Raw genomic sequence first — 24842 nt, forward strand, 5'->3', positions numbered from 1 at the left:
GTGCTCAGCTTCTTTATATTTGTCCTGTTTACATGTCAGAACTGTTTCCTGCCTTTTATCATGTTCCTGTCTTTGTGACATCTTAATGATGACCTCACATCCACACACTCAAACATTAACCACAGTGAAGGCTGTAATTTAATTTATCAGTAACCACACGGGTCAATGATTACACTCTACTATTTACATAAAGGTGTGTGTGTGTGTGTGTGTGTGTGTGTGTGTGTGTGTGTGTGTGTGTGTGTGTGTGTGTGCGTGTGTGTGTATTTTGGTACGCTTCTAGTTTCTTATTTGTGCTACCAAGCAGTCCGACCGGTTCACAGCCAGCTCATCCACAAGTATAACAGATTAAGTCATGCATTTGTCCCAGGACTGTAAGAGTGGATGAAGCTGTGTTACAACCATGGAATATCTCTCTTATACAATCGCTACTTTAAACACAGATCAATAATTCTGATCACAGTGATCAGTGATGGCACCAAACTCATATTTAGAAGGCAACAACTCAGGTTATCCTCACCTGTTCAGACGGTGATCAGAGCTGTGTCCCAGTCCAGGGGCTGCAGCCTTCGAAGGCCCACTGCGTCACAGCGGCACCTCGAAGGCTGTCCCAATTTGAAGGCTCCTTCAGATGCGGCCGACAAATGCGTCCTCCTTTTCCAGGGCCGCGAAGGATCCATCGGGTGCATCCTTGGTGGACCAACGTATCCCGAGATGCATTGCGTGCCAATTCAAATGAGATGGCGGACTTTTACACGTCCGAGGAATCAATGTTTAAATGCGAGAGACACGCATGTTTTTAAAAACAAAGGGCCCTCGAAACAAATCATCTTTAAAATAACTCACTCAGCGTTAGCTATGCTAGCTGTAGCAAACCCTTGGAAGCCTTCAGACGTGTAACGCACATGCTACCGTCTTCCAGCGATATTTCCTCTCGGGGCGACAGACACGTTCTTGGCTGCAGCGAGCCGTTGTTGTTCAGATAAGAGATAAAGGAATTATGGACCAAGACTTCCTCCTCCGTGCGCTGATCATCGTTCACAGTCTGAGAGGAAACTAAAGCTGCAGGATGAGGCTGGAGTTTAGAGGTGAAGTCTGCCAACACATTTTTATGTTTAAGGATCAAAGGTCAACATGTAATATAGATAATATAAAAACGGCAAACATAAAAAGAGTTAAAGCACTAAAAATAAAAAGATGTTCTGTGTACTTCTGCTGAAGCTACAAGTGACACCATGAACATGTCTGGATCATCACACCCACAACACCTGATGAGTGCTTAGTCAGGGTGAAGTGTTGCCCAGCAGCTCTGACCTTTTGACCTGCTCTTAAGGTGGTATTTATAACAGGTAGTTTCTTTCCCACGCACTTTGAATGCATCACAAAATCTAAGATAATATAACGTAGGTGAAGTCCTCCTGTTTGTCTGCTGTGTGTGTGTGTGTGTGTCTATGCGTGTGCGTGTGTGTGTGTCTGTGTGTGTGTGTGTGTGTGTGTGTGTCTGTGTGTGTGCGTGTGTGTTGGACAGTGGTGCCGTGTTGTGAATAGCAGCTCTCCACTCGGTGTGATGAGCACTCACCCAAACTAGAATGTGTTGAGTCAGCTGCTCTGCAAGCCTCTGTCCCTCCCCAGTGTGCTATTTATACACACCCAAACCAGCCCCACACATACCAACACACACACAAACACACACATACACACACACACACACACACACACACACACACACACACACACACATACCAACACACACACACACACACACACACACACACACACACAGAGCTGGGCAGACTTGAAAGTGTCCTGTAAACAATAGTGAAGACAAACAGAGGGGGCGGGGCTTAGCGGAGCCTCAGGGTGACTCAGTTTGCTCTGACAGTGTGAGGAGGAGGCGACAGGTGGACGCAGACGCTCGGAGACGCTCGGGCTGATCGGCAGCACCCAGACGAGATCCTGGACTTTATTCACACTCACATGTAGGACTCTGAGGTAGGACAGCAAGCCTGCATTCCTTATTTATTTAGACTTTCTTTCTTCCCCTGAGATGATTGAAATGTTGAGTCACAGAGGAGGAAGCGTCTCACCACTGAGAAGAGTTAAATACCACATGTACAGCTTCATGTAGGGATCTGAGGGGTTCTGTTTTTACGCTTCTCTTGCACCGTGATGTTTCTACACCCCGTGTCCCCGTGTGCATGCAGACTAATTCCAGCACATACATGATGATGTCCTAAATGATTAAATAACTGAGCAGAGTGTGTGTATAGAGGCGCTGTAAGTTTGCTGTAAGTGAGGGAAGAAGTGTTCAGTTCCATGATGCCATCAACAGATAGATGTTGATGTTGATTTCTGGGTGCTGTGGTTTCTTGAGGGAGGTGTCCCTGTCATCGCTGCAGGGAGGGAAAAGAGGACTTCTTACATTAAACGCTCAGAGACGAGAGAGCGTCAACTCCTCGCTGTTTGTCCTCCGTCTGCCGAGCCCATCACGCTACAGTATGATGATATTAGTATGTTAATATGATAGAGTTAGAGTTATGATGGTTCTGAGCAGAGACAGCTCCCTAACAGTGAAGCCCAACCCTCTCTGTCGCCCCCTGCTGACTGGCTGCAGTACAGCTCATAAAGCCCGCCTCCTCCATGTTAACAGATGGGACATGAGTCAAACTGTGAAATACACGTCAAATCCAAGTTTTCATTTTTCTGACAAGTTTACTTTTAATTAGTTATTTGATGCTATAAAAAGGGGGTGTGGCCTCATGATTGACAGCTCTGTTGACAAATGGGGCTCCTGCAGCGTTCTGTTCCCGAGTAGCAGAGTAGAGGAGGAACGGCGAGAGGAGACGTAACTAACACTAACACTACAGTCATTGAACTTTCCATCAGCGTGAATATCTGCTTCAGACCGACACAAGAAGCTGTTCTGCTGCAGACTGAGCCCACCTGAGGGCTCCAACACGCCAAGGACACCTGAGGGCTCCGACACGCCAAGGACACCTGAGGGCTCCAACACGCCAAGGACACCTGAGGGCTCCAACACGCCAAGGACACCTGAGGGCTCCGACACGCCAAGGACACCTGAGGGCTCCAACACGCCAAGGACACAAGGGAAAGGTGTGTGTCAGGTAGAGGAAGGGGCGGAGCGTCGATACTGCGGCTCCACCAGGTGATCTCTCCTGCACACACTCTGGATACAGATGAGCAAGATGGGGGTTTAGACTTCACTTTGTACAACGAGAGGAGGAGACGCGTCGGCCATCTTTGTAACAGTGGGGTTAGTCATGATATAAACGCAGCGTGTTTTTCAGTTGTCCGTCTCCTGCATGTTCGAGGCTCCTCTTAGGCGGAGGCATCTTACGCTCATATTTTACTGGTATTACACTTATTAAACTCTTGTTCTACAGTGACTGTGTTGGGCTAAAGTGCTGCCAAATCACATGTGACCTACAATCAGTTCTGTACCTGAACACATCATGTGTGGACACAGACAAACAATGAAGCTGCTAATGTGCTGTTAACACTCTGCTCTGCTCTGAAGTCAGCTCACAGCTTTCCAGTGAGCCTTCTTCTTCTGTTGTTGTCGTGAATAAGTGTCCAGTCTGTGTGCCGGTGGTTTCCCTGGTTCATGTTGGAGCTGGTGAAGCGTGTTCTGGTTCTGACCAGCAACAGTGGTCGTTGTGTGAACAGTCTGAGTCACTGTGCAGGAATGTTTGGTCTCTGAGCAGAATACGTTTATAACAGGTGACACCGGCTGCCGTCACTTTCTGTTAATCACCACTGTGTGAGCGCTGTTAGTCAGCATCTATAAAGGTTTTTCACTGAGTCTTCATCCAATTTAAACACATCATACACACACACGATGTGTTTGCACTGCTGTGGTTCCTCCTAATGATGGCATTCAGCTCCACCGCAAAATATCAGGATATATTTGGCACCCAAAGATGATATTTTGACCTATTGACCTTTCGTCCAGCTCCAAGCTTTTCTTGCAGCTCTTCTCCCAGAGTTTCTTTTAATCTTGACTTTTCTCAGGATCGCTCTGCTGACACCTGAAAGCCAGAACAAGTAGAGTCTGATCCTCACACCACGGGGCTCCTCAGTGGTGGTAATAAGAGAGGGGCTTCTCTTTCACTTTGCCCACCATGATCTGTCCTGCAGGTGACCTTTTCAGATATAAAGACCGTGCTGTGATGATGTGTTGTAACACATCATGCAATTGTTTTTATTGAGTCATGTGTCACTGAATCATTTCACCTTCGAAATGTCAGAAAATAGTGAAAATGTCGTCATAAAAGTCAACAGCCTGAGATAAAGTCTTCAAACATCTGTAATAATAAACCAAAATAGAAGTTGTGAAGTGTTTGGGATGTGTTTCTGCAGTAATGACCCCACTCGCTGTACATGATCTCACTATAACAGAGCAACTCTGCTTTTACCAGACCATAAAATGTCGTAATGGATCAATCAGACTCGAATATTCAGCAAATTAGACAAATTAAAAGTATCCGAGGTACCAGCCTTTAAAGGGACATAAAGTTTCATGTCATCCATGCACCATGAGAATAAATATGATGTCCACGCATGATTTGCCCAGTTGAAGCATGTTTACAGTAAATAAAAGGAGACCCAGATTAGAGCCCTGGGGGACGCCACAAAAGACAGCTGGTTGATTTAGACATTAAGGCCCGCTGTGTTTCATCCTGGATGTGAACGGCAGCTTCACCATCATGAGAGTAATGTCTGGTTTTGTCCCGTATTGATATAGAACAGTGAAGCAGAAAATTCCCACCTTTTTGAAACCAGCAGATGTTTGCATCATTAATGCACCACGAAACAGCCGACATGCACATGACATCTCAGATAACATAAGGTGATCCGTTATTGGTCCCCGGGGGGAAAGTCTGGTGTCAAATGTTTACAAACTTTTGAGACTAACTTGGGGCCTTTTTTTGGCATATATAAGGACCCTATATAAGGACCCTATATAAGGACCCTATATAAGGATCCTATATAAGGATCTTATATAAGGATCCTATATAATCATACTGCCTGTTAAGTCCAACACTTTGCGTACTGTACATATTACTGTGTGGTGTAAGGGACATTGCTGCCTGTAGGGGGCACCAGCAGGAATTTAAAGTCCTTTTCAGTGAATGTTGAAGTTGCAGTGAACTTTATTTTGTAGCATCCAGCTTCAGAAGAAATCATCCAGACTGCTGTTTGAGTATTTTAAATCCATTAGTGTGCACGTGTCCGTGGTTATTCATTGAGCATGTGCGTTCCTGTCCTGAGTTACTGCAGCAGAGCTGAGTGATGAATGCCCCTAGGGGCAGATCTGGGATCAGACGTGTTGCCACAGTATTTACCCACCTGAGTGTTCAGTAAAAGCATGAAGAGGCAGAGATCAAGAGATAATGGCATGTAATAAGACTCCTCCTTCTTCTGATGAACTGCAGGAGTCAAACGGTGTCTCAGGTGCTGCACACTTTGTTCTGCTTAAATATCTTTATGTAAACACATCACATCATAGATACACACATACACAGGGCTGTGCAGAGAAGCACAGCAAACCTACTGTGTCTACATGTGCCCCAAAAAGATTTCAGACCGTCCTGAAAGAAACGACCAAACCAGAGGTGGTCATCAGGGCCTCTTGTGTCTGATGGGTCAGAACGTTTCTGCGTGACAGTTTGTCTTTGTCCGTCCTGATCCAGAGTGTCACTAGTGTTCTGCAAACAGCCGGATTTCTCTTGTTTTAGATTCTTCTGCTTTTTCTTTAGGATGTTAACGTCGCCCTGATCTCACAAATCTTCTTAAAAATAACACTTTCAAACTATGTGTTCCCGCCAGTCTTTACCTTTCACCTGTTTGTAGAGCGGAGGCATCACAGCACCTCGCACCACCACCCGTCACAAGCGGGTAACTTGACAGCGTGCAGGAGAGGATGGAGTCAGATGAGACTGAGCGTATATCAGGGTGAAACATTGTTGGTAACCTGTTAGTTACCTAGACAACAGCAAACGTTAGCATTCAGCTACGTCCTAGCTAACAGAACCTTTTGATCGACTGTTACACACTATTTGTTCCTCTAACTTACCCAGAACATTTGTGAAGTGTGGGCAACTCCTGCCGAGGTGACAGACGAGACATCCCGTTACACGGAGACATGGAGGACTGATGTTGGCTTGAGTCTTTGAAATAAGAACCTCGTTCATGTCTTGGTGGTCGATGACCCGAGCATTCTGAAGAGGCTTACTCATCTGTCTTTCACATCCAGGCGGGGGAAGATAAATGTGCTGTATCTTATCCACACGTGGATCTGAGGATGAGATTGTTTACAGTTGATTTAAAGATAAAAGAGGAAACAGGAAGTTGGTTTGCAGGCGGTGATTCTGCAGGATTTCTACATTAGTCTCTGGTCTTTTCTTACGAGGAGCAGTGACACTTCCTGTTTCATTTTTGTGATTTAACGTCACAGGATTGAAAAAATGTAAGCTGTAAAACAGGAAATGAAACAATTATTAAGTGCGGAGGATGAACTGAACTCCGAGTAGAAGTAGGAAGAAGCTGGACCAGCTGATCTGGAGGTGCAGCCGCTCACACGTCTGTATGTCTCGGGGTGGCCGGGCTGTGGCTCTGCTGGGTTTTACTGTGAATATCGTCTCCTCAGTGACTTGTACGCAAAATGTTTCCCAGCAGAAGCTCGGCCGTCTCTGCCCGTCTCTCAGCTGCAGCTTCCTAAACACAGAACTATCCATCCAGGAAAGCCGGCCTGAGAGATCACTTATAACGGCACAATCAGAGAGTTTCTCAGACTGCAGCACGTCACCATTTTTGGCACAACTTCTCTGTTTCCTGTCAACTGCTCACCCCCTCTCCGCCTCCCTCCTCTCCCTCTCATTACTGTCTCTTCCAGCCAGTCTTTGGACGGTGCAGGAGAACATAAAGAGTAGAAAAAAAGGTATGCAGGCGTGCAGAGGAAGTGGAGGATTTCTTGCGAGGCAGGGCGGGGTGCAGAGCTGATTAGACCGGAGCGTGGAAAACATGAGGAGGGAAACGACAGCGGCTGTCTCCGAGCTTATCGCAGCAATAAAAGGATCAGAGCCGAGTGTGAGGAGGATCAGGGGTTAATGGAGGGTTGTTCTGCACATCTCTAAAGTTACTTAGATAATAAGAAACATTAAACAAACTTCCCACGAGCTGCTGGATGAATATGAATGTGTAGTGAGTGTGGCGTCCAGTCGGTCACTGATGCACAGCTTTGGCATGTCAGGAAGACAAACTGACTCGCTATCTGAAGGAGGGAAGGAGGGAGGAAAGGGGGAGGGAAGTGCAAGGAGGAGGGAGGAGAAAAACAGGGAGTGTGAAACAAGCGCTGGGAAGATCTTTGGCTCCCTGTCAGAGTGTTTCCCAGCAGCACTCTCGGATTATAATCTGTAACAGAGCGTGGATTATGGGAGCGGGGGCTCGGCTGTGCAGCAGATACTGTCAGACTCATGGTAACGTACAGAAACACCCTCTGCTGTGTGTCTTTAAGCTTTCCGTGTGTGTAACCTGTGACAGACGCCTTACAGAAGGTGTTTCCTTCATTTCCTTGTTTGACAGGAGCTCATACGTGAGCTTCAGCTGCTCTGTCAGGCAGCTGTGGGTCTGTGTGTCGTTCATCTGTTTGTGTGTCAGCGTTGCACTTTACAGACAGACTTCCCTGTTGGGTGGAATCGACCCGACGTGCCTGCTGCCGTGGACTCTATCCCCGATCCCTTGTTTGTTTCTGCCTGTACGTGTTCGGTCACAAACCTGTAATCAGTGTCAGAGGAGATTCTGGGAGCTGCTTCTCTCTCATTTACTTTCATGAGGCTGTTGGACTTTATCTCTTTACTCTTCAGTCGTTTACAGTCTGTGTTTCTCCTTCTTTCTTTCCTTTCTTCTCGGCCTTTCGTCACCTGTAAACACAGGCAGCAGACATGCCCAGGCACTGCCCAGGTATCGGTATGCGTCAGCTTTCAGAGCGGGAAGTCTCTTTCTATTTCAAACCGTCCTCCTGTTTCCTTCATCCTCCTGCTGCAGCCTCAGATTCACTTCAGCTCAGCACTTACTGTGATCATTTCTGTGAGCACACACAGGCCAACTTACAAACAGGACTGTTGTTGGAAAGCTGTGGGGAACTCCTCCATCAAAGCCAGGAAGTGATGTCACTAGAGTTAGAAGTGAGGTCAGCAGCCCTCTGTGTCCCGCTCCTCCTCTCTGCTGCAGGCCAGCTAGCGGCTCAAGGCTACATTAGCTGCTGCTAGCATAACACTAAAGGGCTCTGACCTACTTGTTGCTGGTCAAGTTGCATTGTGGGTAATGTAGGAGCCAGGTTTTGACAAGGAAGTAGAATGAATTGCATAGGAAGAGCCATGACTTGTTTTAGGCCCACGTGTTTCTTGACCTTTGACCCTCACTGCTGCACAGAGAACATGAGATGCTTTAATGCTGCTGAAAGGAAACAACCCACTGAGCACCGCTCCAGCCTCTCCTTCCAAGTGTCAACTTACAGTCGCTGCAAAAATCCCAAAAAGCAACAGTCAGTGTTTGGTTTGTCCATTCTGGGCTCCTGTAGAAACACGGCGGTCCATTAAAGACTTTCTGCTCAGATCCTCGTTCTCTCCTCTCATTGGTCTGCCTCACATCCTGGTTAGGATGTCGTGGCTTCTGATAAAGGATGTGTGTAGTGTCTGTTTGACGGCCGACAGAGTTCATGCTTAGCTGATGTTGTTTGTGATTTAAACAGAGGTATTATTTTGTAATGACGTGGCTGCTGCAGGTGGATTTGGGGCTGAATTAGCATCTGTCACGTTAGTGCCCGACAGTGAAAAATGTGCAGCTCACTTTGAACGTTTTTGTTCCTCTCGTTGTTGTCATGTCAACAGGTGCAGCACGAAGCTTTGTTTTAGCCGAGCTCAAAGCAGCTAGCTTGAAAGGCACCCAAAGACGCACCTGTCCAAAGGATGGAGGGCCGGTGAGTTCTAGACACAGATTTATCTTTAGTCAGTCCCTCCAGGAAGTTGCGATGTCGCGTTCCCGCAAATTCAACCAATTGTTCCATTTTTTTCTCGACCTTGTACTTTTGGCTGATTGCAACTCAAATCTGACCGATTGTCCTTTTCCCCACGCGTGAGGTCATTGGGTCACTGAACTCTTTAATGTCTCTGCAACGCTGCAGGTTAGAAACCCTGTTTTTCAGCTGATCCGTCCTAACGCGGCTCCGTCTGATCGTCTCTCATCAGCCTCATCCGACCTCGAGCTGCAGAGTCTTCAGTGAGACTCTCTACAGTGAATGATCATAAGTCCAACACTCGATGTCTTCTTCTGATTATTTGTTTACGTGCTCAAAACTGTTAGCCGTCCACTTAGCCACTTCCTGATGCCTCGTGTTGATCGACTGACCAATCAGAGGCTCTGTTACTGATGTGTGTGTCGCCGCAGATCCTCCTGTGTCTTTTCATTGTGTTCTCCTGCCACAGCTGAAATAAAGAGCACAGCAGTGTGAAGATAATAAATAACAAGTCGATAACTTTTAACGAGCAGTGAGAAATTAGCCTCGTTTGAGACGTGTGAACGTGTGCTGTAAAACGTCACAAAGATCCTGAGCAGCAAACAAGACCTGAAGACATGAAAGCTCTTCGTCCTCAGCTGAGACCGGACCTTTAGAACACTAAAACACGTCATGTGACCTGGTGGATGAGCGGTGGCTCGGCCCCGGTCGAGTTCAGCTGTTGGTGTGCAGACGATCTGAAGCTTCTCTGCTCTCCAGGAACTTTCTGCTCGGATGTCGTCGGGTCTTTGAGCCACCTGGAAAATTGTTAGAATCCCTGGAATGACTGTGAATGTGGGTCAGCATGAGCTCTTCGTGGTCACACGTAACTCAGGCGGAGATTATGAAAGCGTGGTAACAGCTGGAGGCTGTCTGAAGAAGCTTTTTGGGAAAGTTACACAACAAGTGAAGCTCTGGATATCTGCAGGACGCTTTTCCTGTTGTGGCAGAAAGCACTACATATTTAGTGTCTGGACGTCCCTTGGGGCCGACCGCTGCATGAATCTGGACCCATGAATCATGAGATTGTGTAACCACACGGGTTGTTGTGCAGAATATGGTGACAGGCTGGTTAGATCCCTGGAATAAACCATGAAGGCACCGATGATCCTCGGCTCAGACCCCTGAGCTCCTCTCTGTAATGATTCACTGAAACACGTCTCTGCTTCAGCGCTCATGCCGCCGGTTCGGAGGGACTCGGGGTTCATGTAGAGAAGGTCAGTGTCAGACAGAGACGACAAACAGGAAGTGGATTACAGGTGTACATTTTGCAGCATGATTGGATTGTGCTTGTGTCTTTGTCTCCCTGAGCTGTAAACGATTATTGATCATCATTATTTATTCATTTTAGGGACATTTAAATACACAGAGCAACACTAAAAATCAGGTTCTTTACCTGAGTGTGGTGCATCATGGGTAATGTCAGTGTGTCTGTGGGAGCTGGGTGGATAGGGTGTCTCTGCACAGCGTCTCTGGAGGACGGGGAGCAGCTCGTTCTTCCTCTCGGCCTTCACACACTCATCATGCTGCACTTTGTAACTCTGTAGTCGTGTTGCTTTGCGGCGCAGACGCAGGGGTCATGACCTCTCTGCTGATTATTGTTTCTTCTTCACATCACTTAAACCTGAAACGCCTCCAAACAAGCGCTGACGAGCCGCTTCAGGGGACCAGCTCTTCGTCTTCTGTTGTTTCCTCTTCCTCTCTAAACTGCTTTTAAACATCAATATCACCATTAATCATGTTCATGTCACTGATCAGGATCAATGTGTGATTAAATGTGCAGCTCTATGTTCTCTATCATATTTTAATGTTAGCCAGCTGATGGAAGCGTTAGCTTTGACAGGGTTGAAAGCGATTTGCCGTGTTCCCTACATTTTACAACTCACTATTGTGACCACAGCAGTACGAGGTTTCAGTCATTGGCTGATGAGAGACTGAAGTTCAGGTGAGGAGGTCACCGAGGTGATTATGGAAAGTCCAGGTAACTGCAGGGCTGACTGTTGACAAGGTGTTGGATGTGGAATGGAGGGAAATCCAAGGCACAGATGAGACTGAGACTCAAAGCAACGAACGATGCAGGTTGTGATTTCCTCCTTTGCTCCTGCTGTTGGTTTTTGGCCCCGACAGGACGAGAAACTAAAAACACAGACATACGGTGAGGTACCAAAAGCTAGCAGGAGAAGATGCACGACTGAACCTCAGCAGAAAAGTTTCTATACGTCGTTCAAAACAGCAAAAAACCTTCTTTTGTCTTTTATTTTGAAGGACCTGCTGCAGTCGTCAGATACGGGCTGGTTGGTAAGAAAAAGAAGGTCTTGGTTAGGGAAAGGTTGTGGTTTTGGTTAAGCTCAGTATCGTGTCATGGGAGGTCGACAGCTCTGGTCGGGGAGGCTGTGGTCACAGTTACAGAAATGAGCTCTAACTGCTGCTGAGAAACGTCAGAGGGAAACAGCACCTCGCTTCTTGTGAATTCTGAGTCATGAAGCTGCTGCTGCGTTTCCTCCTCAGATAAAGTCAAATTAAAGTTGTATAAACCTTTTTAACTGGTGACGGCTGCTGCTGCTCTTCTTCGTAGGACAGTCTGACCCGTGAGGGCGATAGGAGTCTGTGAGGTGTCTTACCCTGCAGGTAGGTGCAGATGTCTTCCTCTACATGCACATACTACAGTCCTTACAAAGATAATCCTGGTTAACTCAGAAACCCCACAGATCTACAGATCTGAGACTGTTTCTTGAGCGAGTTGTCCACATTGATTTTCTTGTAATATCCAGTTGATTGAAAGTTAAGCGGGCTGGTCATGGGCCTTCATTGGTAAGTCGAGGGACATCGCTTCTTTGCACAGAAGCCACGTTACGGACCCAAACGGAGAATGTTAGGAAGCTTCAGGAGCTCCAGGATGAAACCAGCAAAAGTGAGGATTCAGAAACAGGCCGCAGCGCTGACCTCTGACCCTCCACTGTCTCAGGCTTTGACCAGATCATGTTCTGTGTTCATGCACGCTCTGCAGAGCACTGCAGGAAAGAAGCAGCAGAAGAAACAGAATCACCTGCTGTGACCAAACCAGAGTCAGGTGCACTGCCTGAGAAGGGTGATGAGATGACATGGTGATGTGTGTCAGTCAGTGAACGACGCCTGTCGTGATAGAAGACTCTGTGTTGATCATGGAGTCCTGACTTCTTGTCTTAGTTTCCTGTTTGGTCGAACACATCCGACAGTGACTCAGCGTCAGAAGTTTGAAGTTGTGTATGGTTCATGTCGTGCTGCTGCTCATCGACAGACACGGCTGTAAAGTTATGTCAGCTCACACGCTCCCAAGCAACTGAGAATATATCGCTTCTCCAGAGATCTGAAGGATGTTCCAGAAGTTTCTCCAACATAATGAGATCTACATACAGTCTGTGGTACATGACATTTAACTTATATCCTCCTCTGTGACATTCTGTGATGCATGTTTGTTATCTCAGAGGAAACCCCTCCTGCCTCTCCCTGAACATGTGATGCTCTCCTTCTCTTATCAGACACTTTATTGACCATGTCTGAGCTACTGAAACTGTCTCAGGTCAGACATGTCACCTGCTGGTTGTTCTGATCGAACACACAGTCACACCGAGCCGAGGATTTAAGCTTAAATTGGCTTCATTGAATCAGGGCCTAAAAAACAATAACAAAGAGATAAACTGCGACCGGGTCAGAACCCTGCCACCATGAGCACCCGGTACCACTCACCTGACACATCTCTCACCTGACTGTCAAATCAGAAGATGCTCACTGAATTCGTATTCTCTGTTTTATAAAGAATGCAGATGTTAGCTGGATGAAGCCGCAAATTCAGTCCCGACATCGTCTCTCAGATTCATCACATCCAGATCCTGAGGCTGTTGTCGCAGCCTGTCCGTTTCACTTAGCATGGACACAATGCAGGAAACAGCCAGCTGCCAGGAGATTAAGCCGATCCCTCTTCCCCATTCTCTTCATGAGACACACACACACACACACACACACACACACACACACACAGGCTGAGAAAACACATTCCTGTGAAGTCGAGGCGGAGTGGAGTAAACCCTGTTTTCACAGTTTGCTGTCAGATTCCAGGAATCATTTTACAGCAGCTCAGACACAAACGGACGGAGGAGCCGAGTTCTTCATTTGACAGTTTGTGTTCATGTTCCAGAGATCCAGCTGTCAGGTGACCCGACTCTGCACCGAATACTTTCCCTGCTCTGCCTGTATAAACTCTGTTGAAGCTTGTCCCGCTGCCTGCACACGACTGACATCTCAATACATTTAAAGCTTCAGCTACGCCTCTATTAGACCGACTGGTGTGTGTTTAAAGTTCCATAAAACTTTAAGTAATAGCCTTTTCTCTGTTCAATCACTAGACCTCTATATAAACAGGCCTTTTAGACTTATCGCACAAACCTCAGCACAGCAACAATGAGATACACTTTGAAATAGTTGATTCAAACCACTATTAAAGGGATAAATGATTCAATTAAGATCACTTATTTGCTCGAGAGAGAGAGACGTCCAAATATTTCCTAAAGCCACAACCGGCGAGTGAAAGAAACTTTCAACTCAGCTATTTATTGGGATTAGACTTTTAATGGAAGTTTTACTGTTTATATACTCTTGGGAATAAACTGGAATCTGGATGAAAGATTTGCATTCATCAGAATTAAGATCATTAATAATCTTCACACAAGCAAAGGTCGTGATGTGACCGCTGCTGCATAAAGTGGCTGACCTTCGACATGATCTTTGAAAGGCGTTTGATGCATGAGACCGTGTGATACTAAACCAAAGACTGATCAGAGTCAAGCTGTCACAGAAATATGTCCATTGATGTGAAAACGAGCTATTCAGCAGATCTCAGTGCGTGTTGGCCGACGGTTCAACTTCCATGTCCCATAACGTCTTCAAAGGAGTGCCACAGGGATCCGTCCTGGGGTCTTTTCTTCTCGTGTATGTACAGCTCCAGAAAAAATTAAGAGACTAAAAATCTGATCTCCGCTTCTATTTGCAGGTTTGTGTTTGTGTAAAAGGAACTTCAGTTTTATTGTAAACAACATTTCTCCTCCTTCCAAGTCAAATCGTCTCACTGAGTCTTTTATTTACAGAAAATGTCGACCGGTTAAGAAAACCAAAAGATGTTTTTCAGAGCTCGAATGATCAAAGAAAACAAGTTCATGTTGAAACAGCAGAATGTTTGAACTCAGGAAGAGTTCAGAGGTCAGTGTTTGGTGGCATAACCTGGTTTTTGATTACAGCTTTGATGCATCTGGGCATGCTCTCTGTCACAGTGCTGTTGGGTGGCGTTAGGCCGCTCTTGTTCGATGGCTTGTCAGCGTCCATCTTCCTCTTGATCACTTCCAGGAGGTTTTCAGTGGTTTACATCTGGATTGGATCATGTGTGTGAACGTGATGATTCTCTCTCATTTGAGCCTCACATGCAGGAACTGTCCTGTTTCTCTTTTAAGGCCAAACAGAGACTTCAGCCACTTTTATGTCCATGCAGGACGATGATAATCTCTGCAAAACTTCTCTCTGCAAAACCTTCAAATCCTGGATTCTTACTGGCCATTGTATGTCAGGTTAGGTGAACTGCCTTACCATCGGCGTATTGCTCTTTATACGGCTGTTCTTGGTCTGCGTCCTTCTTACCTTAAGATCTACATAATTCAAAACACTATGGGAAGTTACTATCTCCACTCCAAGGACACATTCTGACTTATTGTCCCTAAAGTCTGCAATGACCTCTGAAAAAGGGCGTTTAAATCCTCTTATTTTACATGGTGTGGATCTTTGCTGGTTGGTTTCACTGCTCGTGGAGAGAGTGTTTTTTTTTATCGTGTCTTAATGACGCTCTTAAATCTTTAAATCTCAATGCGACTGAACTACCACCACCAACACTCGAGAATATAATGCAGCAGAAAGATAAATATATATCTGCTTAACCTTCACTCTTTTTGACGTATTAACCTGAACTTTTGGTTTAATGCTAATGCAAACTAAGCTAACCTGAAGCAGCCGGCTGGGCGTCCTCTCCTCTCACCGTATCACTCGATCTCTTCTCTAAAACAATAAAAGCATTAAAACCACACCTACGGATCAGACAGAGAAGCTTTAGTTCGGCCGAGCACCTTTGACCCTGATGACAGCTGACTCATGTTATGGCGGTGTCTCACTATATGAGCTTTACTTCTGCTGAGGCACTGACCAGTTCAAAGTGACTGCTTTTCAACCTCTTCTCTATCAGGTGTAACGTATGAAACACCTGGAGTTGTTGCCTGATCTTAGAGGAGAAACGAGCCGCTCGATGTGTGTGGGAAAGAAGCCTCCAGATAAATATTTACAGCACCTTAATCCAGAGATAAGGATTCAGAGAGACGCTCACATAAAGGTGAACACATCAGAGACATCCAGAGCACACGTGACTCTCTGCTGAGTGTGTAGATAGACATGTTGTTATCTACTGAAAAATAATAAGACAAGAATCAATTTTTTACAGACATAAAGTCCCTGAAAAGTTCAGATGGTTGTTAAATCTAGCAAAAGGAATTTCAACAGAGGGAGCAGCGGGGATCATCCAACAGGACATACACAGCGATTAAACAACAAATCAAACACGTCTGTTCAGAATGTATTAATGCATATTTAGCTTTATTAAAGGTCATTAACAGAGATCATTGCTCCTGTCTCGTGCAGGCTGCAGCGGGGAAGCTCTCAGTGGACGGCTTGCTGCAGATGTCCAGCTGTGAGCTGCAGGAAACGATGAGACGACTGGGCTCCAACTCAGAGGACCGATCACGCCTCACTGCTGCCCTCTCCTGTCTGAAGAGTGCTAATGACACGGGCGATCCAGGTACGCATGCTGTGGAGAATCATTAATGGCCTTAGACTGCAGCTCGTTGTCTTCTGAGTATCTATGCAGAGTCTCATTTGTGCGTGCACAATCTATGTAATAAATAGGTTTATTCTAATTCCACCTAAAAACATCTGTAACCTTTGAATCAGTCTCTTCTTCACTGAGTAACCTGGGTTACATTCAGACAGGAACCATCCTTTTGTAATGTGTGCTCTTTCCTCTTTCCCTCAGGTTCCTGCAGCTCTGATCCCCTAGAGGACAATGATGCCTTCTCTCCCATCAGCCCCCTCTCTAGCTCTGGAAGCCCCCCCATTCCCCCGCAGACCACCACCAATCACGGCCGCTCCATCTCCATATCAGTGGTGCCGTGCTCAGGGGAGCAGAGAGCTTACATATCAGCGGAGGAAATGACAGACGCCTTCGCCCCGGAGCCCATGACTCCTCCGGCCATCCGAGTCCCAAAGACTCGACCCGCCAAGTCCTCCCACACCCCCCCGCCACCTTCACGCAAACTGCTGCAGCTCCTCCCGAACATTGCTCTGACCAGGAGCAAGAGTCAAGAGTCGCAACTGGCCAACCGCATCGAGGAGCCCGCGGCACACAGGTGGGTTCAAAACTATGCTAATGATGAAGATGGGACATCATTGACTCTGCTGAGCACCTGGGCCCTATTTAAAGTCTAAATAAGTAACACAGGTACAAACAGTGTGTGAATGTCTCCAGTAGATGTGTTCATCCTGCAGCAGTGAAACAGGCTGTAATGGCTGCAACATAATCCTTGATGGGTCAAAGGTCGTCCACTAAAAGTTCTTGTTGTTTCCACTGACAGGCTCAGATTGTTATTCTAAGTGTGTGACAACATGACAGAAAGGATCCCTACAGAGATAGACCTTTTTGTTACAGAGGAAGATGATTGTTTTAACCACACACAGACGTTACATCGCTCTCTGCAGACACACCAGACTCCATTCAGAAAAACACTGATTTTAGCTCAGAACACACATGACTCTCTGGTCTACTGCTGCTGTCATTGGTTAATTTTTTGTGTTATTTTGGGACTTAGTAGTTAGTTTAGATTCATCACAACACAATTACACAAACAAACAAAGTAAATGTCGAGGCAGAGGTAGACCAGCAGCTCCTGTGCTCTATGAGCTAAAATCCCTGTTTTCATGAATGGAGTCTGGTGTGTTTGCAGAGAGCGATGTAACGTCTGTGTGTGGTTAAAACAATCATCTTCCTCTGTAACAAAAAGGTCTATCTCTGTAGGGATCCTTTCTGTCATGTTGTCACACACTTAGAAGAACAATCTGAGCCTGTCAGTGGAAACAACAAGAACTGTTAGTGGACGACCTTTGATAGGGTGCATTTGTCTCAAAGGATTACATTACAACCTGTTTCTCAAGAAATCTACTGGAGCAATTCCAGATGTTTTTCAAACCTGTTCGTCATTTAGAGATTGAACTGTGTAAAAGTAGAGAACCTGGTGTAGGCGTTATTTCCTCTGTGCTGTTTCAGGTCGGGTAGGAAGAACAGAGTTTTGGCTGCTATTCACATTAACGGCTCTGGAAACAGCCATGAGGATTCTGCTCTGCGCTCCCCGCCGCTCTCTGCCCGAACACCGGGTCCTGTCCCGTCCTCCGCCCCCTACATGATGACCGCACACCCCCCCCTGCTGGACGGTGAGTCCCCATCGGACCTCTGCTCTCTCTCTGTGCTGTAGAGCTGCTAAACATTAACCCCTTAATGTTCTCCACAGGTGTGACGATGCACAGGAGCTCCCCTCAGACACTGAGGAGGGACATCGGCCTGGCTGTGACACACAGGTCTGTTAGCAGCTCTCTGCAGACTTCCTGTCTTATTCAGAATAAAAGACCTGATAGGAAACAGTGACTTGTGGTGTAGACTTCCTGCCCTTTCAGAATAAAAGCCCTGATAGGAAACAGTGACCTCCTGCCCTTTCAGAATAAAAGCCCTGATAGGAAACAGTGACACTTGTTCATTCTGCAGTGGTCACTGTGTCTTTAGTGGCCGTGGGCTGATGTGGTGATCACTGCTTTGTCTGACTTTTAAGATGCTGAATTGTTGTGGAGCATTAACTCAGCTGCTTGTTCGTGATGTAGGAGTAATCAATGAAAACACAAAGACAGTAAAGAACGATCACAGAGTGAGCCTGGATAGATTCATCTCAGCTCCACAGGGCGTCTGTACTGTGTGTCCACGACGTTATTTCTCATTCTTATTAATGTGAACAAAATGTTCAAAGATTGAGTTTTTATGATAAGATGTGTCATTGTTTTTCCTTTGTAGGTTTTCCACCAAGTCCTGGCTCTCTCAGACGTGCCAAGTGTGTCGAAAGAGCATGATGTTCGGAGTAAAGTGCAAACACTGCAAGTAAGAACATCTGAATATATCTCCATCACTCCGTTTGATTCAAACATTATGTTATCTATTTATTGCACATTATATGTTCACAGGTTAAAGTGCCACAACAAATGCACCAAAGACGCTCCCTCGTGTCGGATATCTTTTCTCACGTGTAAGAAACTGAATCTACAGAAAATAACTTCATATGTTTGCTAATGCTTCGGTGAACCGCACTCTGGTCTGTAACTGTAGCTTTGTAAGAATATAAGAAAAGAACTCAAACAGGAATCTGTCTGTTGTTTCACGTTTTAAATGGTGAACGACTCCTTTAATAATGTTTTAATCTGGATTTCAGTGCCGCGGATGAGAAGAGCAGAATCAGTCCCGTCAGACATCAATAATCGAATCGATCACTCGGCAGAGATCCCGCTGCAGTTTGGGACGTTACCAAAGGCCATCACAAAGAGGGTTCGTACGCGTGTCTGTGTTCATATAGCTCCATGTAAAGTGTTTGACTTCATTGTTCAGGTAAATCCCTGAATCCCTGATATAATGTGTGTGTGTGTGTGTGTGTGTGTGTGTGTGTGTGTGTGTGTGTATGTGTGAGCAGGAGCCTCCTCCCAGTTTAAGCCAGCTGGACTCCAGCAGTAACCCGTCTTCGGCCACCTCCTCCACCCCCTCCTCCCCCGCTCACTTACAGCAGAGTAACCCCCCCAGCGTGAGCGCCACCCCCCCTCCCAACCAGTCGCCGCAGGGCTGCCGTGACAACCGCTTCAACTTCCCAGGTCAACACCCCGCCTCACCTTTATACTCACACACACACAGGACATGAGCAGCAAAGTGATGCATTATGGGAAGTCAGGATATCTCGACTCAGGCTGCTTCATGTTGATGGCTCTGTTGTTCTCATTCACATATTTCTCCGTGTCACTCGGTGAAACTCTTTGAACTCTTTTCATTTTTCACTTTTTGGAATCGTTTTTAAAGTTTTGTGGACGGAGGGAATCAAACTGACCTTTAAAGGAACTTTGTGGTTGATTTAGCAGCCAAAGAAAGTCTGCATCTGAATGTCAAAGGAAGAAAGCATACTAATGCTAATACTAATGACCATTAAGTAATAAGAAGTTCACACAGCCGTATGAGCCGGAAAGTTCAAAAGTGCCCGCTCGTCCGTTTGTGTTCCCGTTTCTTCACCACCTCGTCAGCATTCCCGATAATCGTACAAAATGTCGAACGAAGTGTCTGAGAGTTTTTCCTCTGACCTGTGCCCCCCCTCCTCTGTCTCTGTGCCCCCCCTCCTCTCTCCCTGTAACCAGTTATTTTGCCTGAACAGCCGTAATATGCAGCTGTGTAAATGATTGAAGCAGCACTTCTGAATGATTTGATCTGATTGTGTTTTCCAACAGATGTTCCTGCTTCGTCTTATCCTGCTGCTCCACATGCAGGCAGCTACTATGACCCTGGGTAAGACACAGACGCTCACTGTCGGGACTACACTGGCATCAGTTATCATCACATTAGAGAGCAGAGAGATATTAGAATATGAGGCTGTTTAGAAGCAGTGACACGGCCCGTCCACCGGAGGGCGCTGACAGGTTGTAACAGCTTCTACAGCTCAGCTTGCTGCTTATCTGATTCTACACGTTTACAGAAGCCCTGTCAAGATGTGTGTTCATGTTATGTGTGGATGTTAGGAAGCTAGTGTGGGTCAACATATATTATTATTATTATTATTATTTAACAGTCACCTCAGAATCAGAAGTAAACTCTTGTATGAGTCAGCCTGTTAGGACCTGACATGAGGACATTCTCACTGCCGTGATGAGAATGTGTTCAGCAGAAGAAGTCTGAACTTCTGATACAGACGTCTGGTATGAGGCATGCAAAGCCCCTAAATACTAACTTATAGTTATGAAATACGTTCTCTATTGTTAAACGTGTGTGAAGCTGCAGAGCGTCACTCACACTGGTTTATATCTGAGCTCAGTGAGCCGAAAACAAACGCTGTGGTTAAAAACTCTTCTTCTCCTGTCAGAGCGGCACAGGTGGTCGTCACAGAGAGTCAGCTCACAGCAGCAGAACGAGGAGGGGTGAGGCACACACACACACACACACACACACACACTGTATGTTAAAGAGGAAGTGAAAATCAGTGTTCTTCATATGTTTTTGTGACAGACATCTCCTTTGTCTGTTTCATCCCTGTTCACAGGGACGGTGTGCTGATACGGCTAACAGCACGATCACTTTTATATCAGAACTTTTCTTACCGAGTTCACAAAGTGCTTCACCAAGCATGCAAACAGAAACATGTCTGCTGTGTCGGATATTACACATTCTCTGTGACAGATTCTGTTTCCAGTGGAAGCTAGAACAACAGAGACAGTCCCGGGGGAGTAAATATCTGTTGTTAGGACGCGTCTCTTGGCTATGACATAATGATGCGTTACAGTATTTAAAAAGGATTCAATAAAGAATATAATGAACACATTCTGACCGCTGCCCTGTAAGTCTGCTGAAATCTGCCTCTGATGAACTTGGGACAATGCTTCTGGAGTTTTGTAGTTTAATGAAGTTCTTACATCACTCTGTGTGCTTTTATATGAGTTTGAATCCATCATTTGTTAATCAATCAGTATCTGTCCGTCCAGGGCGAGGCAGAGGAAGACTACCCTGCTGAGGAGGAGGAAGCAGCCAATCAGAGCAGCAGAACAAAGAGCTTCTCCCCTGAGGAGGGGGACGAGGACGGGCTGGAGGACCTGCCGTCCTCGATATGTCGGCGCGGGGCCGTCGGCCGCTGGAGGGGCCCCATCTCCCGCAAGGCCAGTCAGACCAGCGTGTACCTGCAGGAGTGGGACATCCCGTACGAGCAGCTGCAGCTGGGGGAGCTCATCGGAAAGGTGAGTCACGAAATAGATAGATGGATGGAAGACTTTATTGTCAGTTTAAATGTTTCTATCATCACAGCAGCTCCATGTAAAACATCAGACACAAGGACGCGATGTAAGACACACACAGTGTTCAGGGCCCTCTGACGCACGTCTGAGGGTTCAGCTCCATATGAAGCTAAAGAGAGCTTCAGTCTCACCTTATTAAGACCTGGACTCTGTATCTCCGGCTGATGGCGATAGCTCATGTTGTATAAAAATGTATATTGTATGAGTCATGTGACCGCGTGTCCGCGCAGGGTCGCTGGGGGAAGGTGCACAAAGGGCGCTGGCACGGCGAGGTGGCCATCCGGCTGCTGGAGATCGACGGGAACAACCAGGACCACCTGAAGGTGTTCAAGAAGGAGGTGATGAACTACAGGCAGACAAGACACGAGAACGTGGTGCTGTTCATGGGCGCCTGCATGGCCCCGCCCCACCTCGCCATCATCACCAGGTGCAGCCGCACTTCTGCTGTTGTTCTTTTCTTTCTCCAACATTTCAGGTTGTTCTTTGTGACGGTTTGTATTAACTGTGCTGCTGTGTCTGTCTGCAGCTTCTGCAAAGGTCTGACTCTGTACTCAGTCGTGAGAGAGAGAGGTCACCTGCTGGACATCAATAAAATCAGACAGATTGCACAAGACATCGTAAAGGTGAGAAAAAGTCACTTTAATATCCGTATATGATGACGTCTTTGAAACATGTAACAAATATACAACTGATTTTTAATAAAGCCTGATTTTATCATCTTTTAATTTGTTTTCTGTTCTTTTGGGCTGAAAATGAAGCAGAAAATAAGCTGGAGGAAAAACTAAGAGAATCTGTACAAAGTGTGTGACAGCATGACAGAAAGGATCCCCACAGACACACGTTTCTTGTATCACCACAAACAGACGTCGCTCTCTTCAAAGGCACCAGACCCCAGAGACAAAGACAGAGCGCAGGGTGTCCGGTCTTCTTCTGCTGTGAATGATTTGAAAGTGTGTTGAGCAGATCTTTGTCCTCCTCAGGGAATGGGTTACCTGCACGCCAAAGACATCATCCACAAAGACCTGAAGTCGAAGAACGTTTTCTACGACACCAACAGGGTGGTCATCACAGACTTCGGCCTGTTCGGGATGTCCGGGGTCGTCCAGGAGGGCAGGTAGGAGGGGGATCAAAGATACTGGGTCTTTGTCTCTACTAAGACCGTTGTCTTCATTAGTGTGTGTGTGTGTGTGTGTGTGTGTGTGTGTGTGTGTGTGTGTGTGTGTGTGTGTAGGAGGAAGAACGTGCTGCGGATACCTCGGGGGTGGATCTCCTACCTCGCTCCAGAGATTGTCAGAAAAATGAGCGCAGAGGTCGACGAGGATCAGCTGCCGTTCTCCAAAGCTGCAGACGTTTATGCTTTTGGGTATGTATTGATTTTTATTTCTCTTTGACACATAATTGATGCTCTTTTTTTAAAGTTAAGAGGCATCACACTAAAGTTTACATTAAGAAAGATTTAAATTTAAATTGAGCTCACAAATGCAGCCAGCTAAAATCGAGCTCTTGTGCACATCCTTGTAAAAATGTTTGCAGATGTCCTACCTGGATATCGACACGATGAACGAGTCCAGCGTGTGAGGTGTAACGCTCAGATCTTTGTTCTTTCAGCACCATCTGGTACGAGCTGCAGATGGGCGACTGGCCGATCACTAACCAGCCTGTGGAGGCTAAGATCTGGTTGGCGGGCAGCGGCGAGGGCATCAAGAAGGTTCTAGCAGACGCCAACCTGGGGAAAGAGGTCACGGTGAGTCTGTGAACAGAGATCCGAGAGGAAGGGTCGGGGTGAGGGCCGCAGAGGCGAACCTCCTGGATGTTTCAGTTCTATTATTGTGCTTTTCCAACGTGAGCGTGAAAGGAGAGGACGCCGTCCTGCTGGCTGTACCTCAGGAGGCAGGAGGAGTCTGTGCACGGCTCTTCTGCCTGCCCGAGTTACTGAGCGGGCAGATTCAGAGCCTCGTTTATCAATGAAAACTGTTCTGCTTCATATAATAATAAAAAGATAGACATAATGATAACAGTAGTTACAGACAAAGTTGCAGAGGAAGGATGCAACACTTGTCTTTCCACTGCATCGTTCAACCGTTCAAACCTTTATTAGAAATTAGGACACATGGCTTGTCTAAATGTACACCTATCGCCCCCTGCTGACTGGCTGCAGTACAGCTCATAACTGTCTGTATATACAGGTACAGGTGCTAACAGTTGCTGTATAAATGGTCGTCCCTCTGTCCCATCAGGAGATCCTGTCCGCCTGCTGGTCCCCGGAGGCCGACAGCAGGCCGACGTTCACGCAGCTGTCCGACATGCTGGAGAAACTCCCCAAACTGAACCGCAGGCTGTCTCACCCCGGACACTTCTGGAAGACCACAGAGTACGTATCATAGAAGCAGGAAGAGGTGTGTTCATCGTTAATCCAGGAGGAGCCAGCCTGCAGCGGCGCTCACACCCACTGTCACACCCACTGTCACAGAAGAGGCGGCGCAGAAATGTTGTAAATAAGATTTTGTAAAGAATGTGAATATGATGAATTTGTCCTGCTGAGTATCAACGAACAGAAATGACCTTTTCTAATGTGACTTTAATTTTGTACTTTGAGAAAGCTCATGTTAGACCTGCTCTCTGGTTGTCGCCTCCTCTTCGCCTCCTTCATGCTTCCTTCCTGACTCTTTCATCCGGTTTCTCACCGTCTCCTCTCTCTCCTCTCTGTGGTTTCCTCTCCTCCTCCTCCTCCTCCTCCTCCGCCTGCCGACTGCTCCGGATGATCTGACCTTTCTCCTCCATCTTTGCCTCCGTTTCCTCGTCTCTTTCTGACGTCTGTCTCCTCCTCGCTGCGTTCTCCTCCTGGTGAAGGCTGTGGGATCATCATCACCATCACTGCCTGAGAGATCACTGCCAGCAGGGCCTTCATGCACACTGTCCCTACATGTACAAATACAGCAGCTGAGAGCCGGCGCTGCTCTGTTCCTCAAACAGACCTTTAGAGATACTTAGGGCAGCTTAATCGATCAGACATCAATAATGGATCAAACCACTGAGTGAAACCTGAATCGCTGAGTTAACCACAACAAAGAAACTGTCACAGGTACATATGAGTGGGTGCTTCCTGACTGCACAAAGTGTTAGTAAACAGGAAGTGGCTGCTCTACGTGTGTGTGTGTGTGTGTGTGTGTGTGTGTGTGTGTGTGTGTGTGTGTGTGTATGCACTCACTGAATGTGTCTGAATGTAATGCACAGGTATTTGTACAGATCTGGAGGTTGTATTTAATGTTCAGTGTTTTAACGGGTTTCACTCTCAGAGCTTCTGCAGGTACGTCAGTGCGTCTCTGTGACGCCGTGCAGACTGCGGCCGGGGTTTGTGTGTCTGTGAGGGTGGGGGGATGATGTGTGGAGAGTATTTTTGTACAGGATGTGTTGATACTTTCTAAGATTCTGTCTGAACGCTTGAAGATAATAAAGTTTATCTTCAGTGACTCTGTGTGCTGCTTTTGTGATGTTTAAAACCACACAAGTCATGATATTAAATGTGCACATGTGGATCTGATGTTATAAGACAACAATAATCATAGAATAAACA

General features: G+C 46.5%; 1 protein-coding gene across 2 annotated transcripts; it reads left to right on the forward strand.

The window, feature by feature from the left end:
- The first annotated feature begins 1919 nt into the window (after positions 1-1919).
- Positions 1920-24842, forward strand: LOC138604701 (kinase suppressor of Ras 1-like). 2 transcript variants are annotated; one of them, XM_069676672.1, is made up of 19 exons: positions 1920-1992; positions 15785-15941; positions 16176-16548; positions 17463-17626; positions 17704-17770; positions 18255-18338; positions 18422-18483; positions 18667-18779; positions 18922-19096; positions 19718-19775; positions 20347-20401; positions 20963-21211; positions 21499-21695; positions 21795-21891; positions 22249-22382; positions 22500-22631; positions 22877-23012; positions 23506-23639; positions 24119-24841. In XM_069676672.1, the coding sequence occupies exons 2-19, from the start codon at positions 15824-15826 to the stop codon at positions 24210-24212; spliced, it is 2442 nt and encodes an 813-aa protein (XP_069532773.1). In that variant the 5' UTR covers positions 1920-1992; positions 15785-15823; the 3' UTR covers positions 24213-24841. The 2 variants fall into 2 exon arrangements, with proteins under 2 accessions (XP_069532773.1, XP_069532772.1); XM_069676671.1 differs by lacking the exon at positions 1920-1992 and adding an exon at positions 7355-7499 and having other exon boundaries at positions 24119-24842.

Source organism: Semicossyphus pulcher, unplaced genomic scaffold (assembly GCF_022749685.1).
Source record: "Semicossyphus pulcher isolate SPU_LCO1_2020_fin unplaced genomic scaffold, fSemPul1.0.p SCAF_26, whole genome shotgun sequence".
Lineage (NCBI taxonomy): Eukaryota > Metazoa > Chordata > Actinopteri > Labriformes > Labridae > Semicossyphus > Semicossyphus pulcher.